General features: G+C 34.6%; 1 protein-coding gene across 1 annotated transcript; it reads left to right on the top strand.

The window, feature by feature from the left end:
- The first annotated feature begins 603 nt into the window (after window positions 1-603).
- Window positions 604-1,952, top strand: LOC145089445 (uncharacterized). Its single transcript, XM_079027883.1, has 3 exons — window positions 604-854; window positions 980-1,206; window positions 1,273-1,952. The coding sequence occupies exons 1-3, from the start codon at window positions 604-606 to the stop codon at window positions 1,950-1,952; spliced, it is 1,158 nt and encodes a 385-aa protein (XP_078884009.1).
- The last annotated feature ends 6,708 nt before the right edge of the window (window positions 1,953-8,660 follow it).

Genomic DNA, 8,660 nt, shown 5'->3' with positions numbered 1-8,660 from the left:
TAAGACCAAACATTCTAACAAAAATCGTTATGAGGTATATTGTGAAATTGAGAACCGTAGTTGGCGTTTGTATGCAAAACGCCTTGATCCCACTGATGAATTTGAAATCAGGACTTTCAACAACGTGCACACATGTTCTTCATTACAGATACACCCTAATCATAAGCATGCTAATAAAAAAGTCATGGGTACTATATTGCATGAGATTATGGGAAAAACTCGTTCCAAGGTTTGGAGGCCTAATGGAATATCAAGGGATTTGAATGCTTTGCTGGAAATCAACGTAGATTACAAACAAGCTTGGCGTGCAAAACAATATGCTATGGAACTGTTGTTGGGATCCTCTGAAGAATGTTTTGCCAAACTTCCTATTTATTTTCACAATTTGAAGAGACATAATCCCGGTATAGTTGCGTATATTCAAACAGATTCTGAAGATTGTTTCGAGTGTTGTTTTTAAGCCATTAGGAGCACGGTAAATACAAAAAACTTGGTGTTATTTAATATATAATTTTTGTAAACAAATTATAGAGTGTTTATGTGTTCCATTTTTATATATTGCAGATACGAGCGCTCAAAAGTTTTTGTCGTAAAGTTATAATTATGGATGGTGCCCATTTGAAGGGTGCTTTTAAGGGAACCATATTGCATGCAGTAGCTATGGATGGGAACAACCAGATACTGCCCCTTGCGCACAGAATATGCAAAAAAGAGAGTGGTCTTACGTGGACATGGTTTCTTGAAAAGTTGTATGAATGTGTTGGTGATTGTCAAGAATTGACTTTTGTAACTGATAGGGCCGATGCAATTCGCGTTAGTATTGAAAATGTTTTTCCACATGCTCATCATGGCTTGTGTGCTTTTCATATACTAGGAAACATTAAGTACACAAGTTTGGGAAAAATGATAAAACAAAAGTGTTGTTTTGGAGGCTTGTGAAAGCTTACAAAAGAAATGTTTTTGAAGAATTGTGGTATAGATTTAGTTCTACTAGGCCGCAAGTAGCAGCGTATTTAAGTGAAATTCCCCATGCTAAATGGACTAGAGCATATTCGCCGTCGAAACGTTACGATTACATAACCTCGAACAGTGCAGAGTCCATGAATGCTTTATCTGTAGATGCAAGGAAGATGCCTATAATACCCCTTCTTGAGTTCTTCCGACGTCTTTCACAGGAATGGTGTTACAAGCGTCGCATCAAAGGAAGTATGAATTTTATTTTGACTTTAATTAGGTCGAATAATTAGTTAATTATATATATCTTCTTTATAGGGAAATGTTCAACAGTGCTAACCGAGTGGGCTGAAAAAGTAGTTAGTAAAAATAAAGAGCGTACGACAGGATGGTCCGTTTCTGGTGTTTCAGATGCACTTTATGAAGTTCATGATTTCAAACATGGTGGCATAGTTGATCTGAGGCAAGAGACTTATACATGCAAATATTGGGAAGGAACTGGGTTGCCTTGTGGTCATGTGATAATGGTCTTGAAGCACTTGAAAAAAACTAACTTCGGACATCTGGCTATAGATGCTTACAAAATGGAAACATACCGAAGTACGTATGAGGAGTCGGTTTACCCCATTCCAGAACCTTGTGATTGGGAGATTCCTGTTGACATGATGGTTATGAAACCCCCGATAATGGATACACGTCAAGCTGGTAGACCGAGAAACAGAAATCGTATTCCGTCACAAGGTGAGGAACCTATAGTAAGAAGGTGTAGTAGATGTGATAGTACAACACATAATGCAGCAACTTGTCCGACATTGGTCCCAAAGAAACAAAAAAAGGCTAGAAAAACTACTCTAACATCAGGTAGTAACACAAAGGGAAAAGGGAAAGGGACAGAAGGGACTCAGGAGATGCTAGAGACGCACGGGACACAAGAGACACGTTGGACGAGTGGGACGCAGAGAGAAGACTATTGTTCAACGTTTGATTTGAATGATTGATGTTGTATTTATAATTAATTATGTTTTGTTTTAGAGGACATTAATTTGTCTACTTTGAGCTGGTGTGTTTATTTTAAAGATGATGGGTAATATTATGATTATATTATTACATAATTATGATGGGTTTTAATCATAAGAACATCCTATGTGCTCATACAAACCCTAATGCTTGGATCTAGGTTTCTCTATTGTACATGCAATTTATCCAAGACTATAAACCCTAGATCTAGCATATGATAATCAAGATAACATATAAATAAAGGTTTAGATCATACCTTGATTGTTATATAGCAATAACAATCTCAAATCCTTCTTGTATTGACTTTAGAAAGCTTAGAGTCACAAATGTCACTCCTCTAATGGTTCACAAACACCAAGAGCAAGAGGATGAAGATGAGAAGAGAAGGAGGCTGCCCAAAACGTGTGGAAACCCTAGAAGAAAGCTTGTCCACGTTTTTGGGGCATAAGGGCTCTATATATAGTGAGGCTATTAGGGTTATCTAACAAGGAAACCCTAATTTGGATGCTTAAGCCCTAAGCAACCCATGGACTCCTTCCTTAGCAAGCCTTGGACGATTTCTAATGGGTTTCCCCACAGAATTCGTCCAACCTTATAATATAAGGCAATCCATGGCCCAATTGCAATTATCTTATAATTACAATTCCAGTCCCTTAAGTTTAATTAATCTCTTTTAGTCACAAACTTAATTCTTATTAATTATTGACTAATATTAATTAAACAATATGATTTCTCCTTTAATATATTATTCTCATAATATATTAATAAATCATATTTAATCCTTTCTCTCCATAATTCATCCTATCAAGTTGCTTTGGTGAAGGCAACCCAAAAGGACCATGCACCATCGGGTCAAGTACATACCAAAATAGTTATGGACTTAGACACTAATCCAACAGTCTCCCACTTGGATAAGTCTAATAACTATTCTGCGTATGACTTCAGATCCTGATCTGCAATCGTAGCTTTCCAAAGCCGCTGTCAACTCTGATCCTATTAGATACGCGTGTCCTTTAGATAAGGGATCATATATTCCTCCATTCTAGATATCGTGAGACATGATTTCTAATCATTCTCTCTGTATTATTTCTCGACTTCCTATTTATGACGACTGACTAATTAAACAAATCAAATTAGCCCTAGCCCGGCCGAGCATTTACGTTTGTCATCACTAAATCATCGAGGGGCCTAAAGATATCGCTTTTATCCTACTTTGGATAAAAGGAACGGATAAAATTTGATTCAATGCTCGCTTGCACTTACTCACTGAATCACACACAACAATATGTTTTATGACACCAAGTTACTGGTGCGTTTACATATTATCAATGTGCAACCGATTCGCAAGATACAACTCACACATCTCGGTTTCAAGAATATAAGATATTATCGTCTCACCAATCACTCGTGATACAATTCATGGAGTGATCCAAGTGAGCGTGGGTTTAATCCAATGCTCAAATCACATTCATAAGCACTCATGAACGTTGCAGCAAACATTTGCTTATGTCTAATACTCTTTAGACAATCCACACACCAATTCACGACAGTCTTTATTCATACTTACTTCCAACATATGAACAACTGTGGCCCGTTCGAATAATTTGACTGTTCTAAACCAATTAAATTATTCAGGAAGTCAAAACATGCAAAGTGAAACACAAGAATAATACTAATCCCATATGGCCTCAAACCTTTGAGCATAAATAAAACACCTTTTATTTATCACCATATCGATTACTCATTATTTGTTGTTTCGGGTAATCAACTTCTTACTTGAATTATTACACTTGTCCCATGCTCTTATCATGCACACAATGTTTACATATGGTTCTTACTTTGTGAAATAGATCAAATGAACACATTTCCAATCATAATCATTTCACAACTCCAAATCCTTTTTCATAAGTGAAAGATTATCAAATTCTTGCCACTTATAGAATATGCTAGATTCTAACATTTTATGCAATGATCCTTTCGTAATATCACTGCACCAAAGTCACAATGACTATTGCCAATGAAATTACAAAGTCCTCTATCGGAGATTGTTACAAGACAATTCCATAGATGTGATGTCTCTCACTCAAAGTACATTCCTTTGAACATCCTTTTGCATAAAAGTTTCTAATTTAGACATCGATTCTGAATATTTAATTCCCAATATGGACATGTTTCCATATTTTTCCATATGACAACTCATTCTTAATAGAATATTTTCTATTCATAATAATGTCGATATGGTCCATCCAATATCATGCTTCCAACTACTCACAAGCGACCAATCCTCGGCGAACTTTGGATTGTCCTTTGATAGTTGTTTAATTATCTTAGTCAAAACCGATTCTTGTCATTTTTCCCTCTAAATGCGCTATACATTTGGAAAATTTTAGAATGGTAAAATATTATAGAATTTGCAATCGATCCTATACTCGAAGCGTATGGGACACGATGCATAACGTCTTACATAAAGATTTGATACTTTATCAATCTTCTCCCATAATATTTTATGTGCTACGTTCTCAAAATTCAAACTATGAAGAGGAATGCCGTAATCATAATCGAAATTTTTGAACACACTATGTTTACTTGACTAAATTATTAACATTCCACAACCTAAGCCTTTAGATTTGAAACGAAGCATAATATTCTCTCCCTTAATTATAGCAAAACAACTTTTCAACTCTTGCAACTTTGCAAAGTATAACTATTGTTTTCTATAATTAATATTGCTAACTTGCAATACTTTCCATAATAATCATACAATCATAACTTTTATGCTCCCACTATCATAATTATTATTATAAAACATAACACTTATGCTCCCACTAGCTTTGACATGTATTCAGAAACAGCTTAACTTTCAGAAAAACAATACCTATTGAATTTCTTAAGTTCATGTTTCTAATACCTAATGCTTTGATAATCCTTTATCTAAGCTTATACACCTTTAATTTAGATGGATCATATGTGTGTCTAAACAATTCAGACTAATTGCCAAACCTCACAATTCAAATCATGGAAAGGGATACCCTAACCATAATCGAATTCGAGAATACAATTTTTTTCACAATCACTATCTTTTTAAAATCTATCTTAGTGAAAGCATTTCCTCACAGTCATTTTCATGAAGGAGGGAATCTTATGACACTTAGATTTTAATGGTGTATGTGTTCCTATCCATGTGAATTTGTCAAAACCAAAGTTTACGACAAATTCAAACTCATATGGACCAAACTTTCTTAATCTTGATTTCTTGGTAACACAGCTGCCCACCATGTCTTCTAAGTAGTTAAGCAGCTCACCCTTTCCTATCAATGTACTTTCCATTGATCAAGGTCCTTGCTTTTTATGCATTCACATGAGAACTCATAGGGCTCATATGCATAATTAACTCAATTGGAACGGCACAGACGCAATATAGTGTCAACACGATAGGTTGTAAACCTCAACTCGTGTGCTAGTGATGATCGATAAGGTCTATTTTGATTTGTTCTTGAAACCTTTCAAGACTATTAAAACTCCCACTGACTCCTTGACATATAAGATTCTCTTGTCAATAAACATTTCTTGACAAATATTCAAGAGTTAGTGTGGCTTTTATCAAAACACTTCATAAATTGGTCCTAGTTGGTCTTTGTCTTATCCAAGACATCACAACTTTCCACATTTGATGAATGTTATAAACCTTCTTAATACTTATCACTCAATGTCACCATCTTAACTCTAAGACTGGTTTTGGAACGAAGTATGATTGACTTCTTGATTTAACCATTTCTTCAATTCTTGATTACTCTTCTTAGACATACAATTGTACCAAGACTCACTTAGAGGATCAATTGAGATATGGTTCTTACTCATTAAGACTTATCATAAAACATAAAAGGTACTCTCCCTTCTTCTTAGAATGGAGAAACTTTTATCTTTCTGCCTACTTGATTCTTCTTATTCGTTCTGCTATTGATTTAAACTTTTTCAATAAATTCAGAATTACACTTAATCTTATAAGTATAATCATATTTACTAAACCTTTAGTAAATCATGACGAATATCATTGTTACTCTTATGGTGGACTTGATCAACACGCAACTTTGTGTACTCGATCTCCTAGTCCTTCACTTGACACTTTGTCAATGAATTAGTCTAATTTCCAAATATGAAATTTCTCATTCATCGTGCAACCAAGTTGCATGATTCCAAGTTTCTGTCCAATTGAACCTTGGGTGATAAGAAACTCTCCATATTTTGTAAATTCTCGACATTTCCACAAATAATATAATTAAGAATCAAATCCATTATTGCTAATAATAGAAACATTCAAACATCAATTTTTCATATACGCCATCGCAAGGATAAATAAATAATATAAAAATCAAAATTTATTTTATTGCGGGAAAATTTGTCCTTACAATTCATTGAAAAACTATGCCAATACATCTTTCTTAGCAATCTAATTCTAACTCTAAGTAGCATCTCGAGAGTCTAATCTTCAAGTAATCCGATCAAAATCCATTCTTTCACGGTTAGATTCTGCTCACTTCTTTCCTTAAGCTTCCTCTCTTTTCTTTGATCCTACAAAACATCAATTGTAATCTTATCACATTATGTATTAAGAATCTCGAATAGGATCTTAAAAGAGTTAGTCAATGGATTTTACCTAAATCAGAGCCATACGTTTTGACTCTCCCATCTCTTAGATCTCTTAGGTAAATAGGGCAGCTTCGTCTCCAATGTCCCTTCTCTTGGCAATAAAAGCAAATTGACACTTTTGGAATAGGACATGGAACTAGTTCAGACATTGCCTTTCTCTTATGATCAAACTTTTCGATCATATCATGTCTTTTGTTGCCATTGTCTATATCCATAGAGGTCTTGAAGGCAGATTCACCAATCAACTTTGCTGTTCTATTGCGCCAAACCATTGCTGATTCAGCAGCAATAAGCATATACGTGAGATCTATAATGGTCACGTCGCAGTTAATCATATAGTACTCTCTTATGAACTCACTATATAAGTTAGGAAGTGACTGAAGAACCCAGTCAACAGCCATCTCCTCACCGACAACGGATCCCAACATTCTTAACCTATCAATGTGTGACTTCATCCCTAGGGCATGTGCACACACCGACTTTCCTTCTTTATGTTTACTTGCCAAAAGGGCTGGAGTGAGTTTGAACTTTTCAAGTCTTCGAACTTGTGGGTTAGGGAGAATAATTGGAGGAGGTGGAGGAAGTGAAGCATGATTTCTGGTTCCTCGATCGAATCGTGGAATAACATCTTCATGTGGAAAGCTTGTTCCACGGGATTTGGGAAGACCATAGTTGTCGTACTTTGACATCTACAAAACGGGAGAAAACGAATTCAAGTTAGTTGATTGATTGAGTCCTTAATAAATCACCCAAATGAGATATTAAGGCTAGGACCCAACACAATATGCTACAACCTAGAAAAGGGATGCCGTAATCTAGTTGCAGATTATTTGAAGGTAAGTGAATGACGATTCACTTATTTCCACCATGAAAAACGAAAAAGAAATTTAAGTTTTAAATCTATGAAAAGTCCTAGATCCTTTGAGATTCATTGAACATTTCAATGGCATGTTTAAATCTCGATATGCCCTTCTAGTTTGTGACTGGGATACCGAGGATCACAAAGTGGGTGTGAATAACCATGCAAACTTACATGGTGTCCTCACATGTTACAGTCACCTATTCGATGTGCCGGTAAGCCACACGCTCCACCGAACTATGACAAACATTGAGTCACCCTTTGCTACCTTTGCTTAGAACCATTTAGTGTGCTGGTTAACCACACACGCTCCACTAACGTCTTCGCAAGGGCACAAAGTGTAATTTCATGGAATTGCATCAATTCACTTTATCCTAAGTAACTAAGATTGGGAATTTGTAAAACATTTAGTTACTTTTTTACTTCATTATACTTATAATGGAAGGTTTTGTCCTATCCTACCCGTTCGGCTAATGACCCTCCACTAGTCAAGAGTGCGGTGGGTAAGAGTGGATACCCATTCAATCGCCATTTTATAGGCAATTTCCTTAAACACCCCTTATAGACAAGCTTCGTGAATGAGGTCTACTAACGGTAAGACTGAATTTTACTCATACATATATATAATGTTAGACTTTTAATGTTATATGTAGTATAAGGTGTATTTTACACTTTTAAAATACTAGGAGGTCAAATTTAACAATTATACTTTTAATTCAATTAAATTATAAACCTAAACTTTTATGGATTTATTAAACCTCTTTTAATTATACACCTTAATTAATTAATAAAACCATAAGGGTGTGATTTGAACTTTTCAAAACAATACTAGGGTTTTAGAATTTCACATTCCTAAATTAAAATTTTAATCAACTTTTAAATTCCAAAACTTGAGGGCAAGTTTTGAAACATTTCAAAACATTAGGATTAGAATTTAAATATACATCAAAATTAAACTTTTAATCAAAATTTAAATTCCAAAACTTGAGGACAAGTTTTGAAACCTTTTCAAAACATTAGGGTTTCAACTATTTAAATTTCAAAACTAAATTTTAGAGTTTAAATTTAAACTATAAAACCTAAAGGGGAAAAATTGAAACTTTTCATAACACGAGGATCAAATAACAAATAATATAAATTAAACAATTAATTTTATCATTATCTATATTTGACCTAATTTCAA

This window comes from Lactuca serriola, chromosome 2 (assembly GCF_051521515.1).
Source record: "Lactuca serriola cultivar US96UC23 chromosome 2, Lser_US96UC23_V15, whole genome shotgun sequence".
Taxonomy (NCBI): domain Eukaryota; kingdom Viridiplantae; phylum Streptophyta; class Magnoliopsida; order Asterales; family Asteraceae; genus Lactuca; species Lactuca serriola.
Note: the sequence above shows the minus strand (reverse complement) of the source record. Positions and strands in the feature narration are given on the sequence as shown.

Excerpts from the sequence above, each read along its gene's own strand:
- LOC145089445 (XM_079027883.1), top strand. The coding sequence starts at position 604 with ATGGATGGTGCCCATTTGAAGGGTGCTTTTAAGGGAACCATATTGCAT. Across the intron at positions 855-979 it reads CCACATGCTCATCATGGCTT|ATTTAGTTCTACTAGGCCGC; the intron begins GTGTGCTTTTCA and ends ATTGTGGTATAG. Across the intron at positions 1,207-1,272 it reads CAAGCGTCGCATCAAAGGAA|GGAAATGTTCAACAGTGCTA; the intron begins GTATGAATTTTA and ends TCTTCTTTATAG.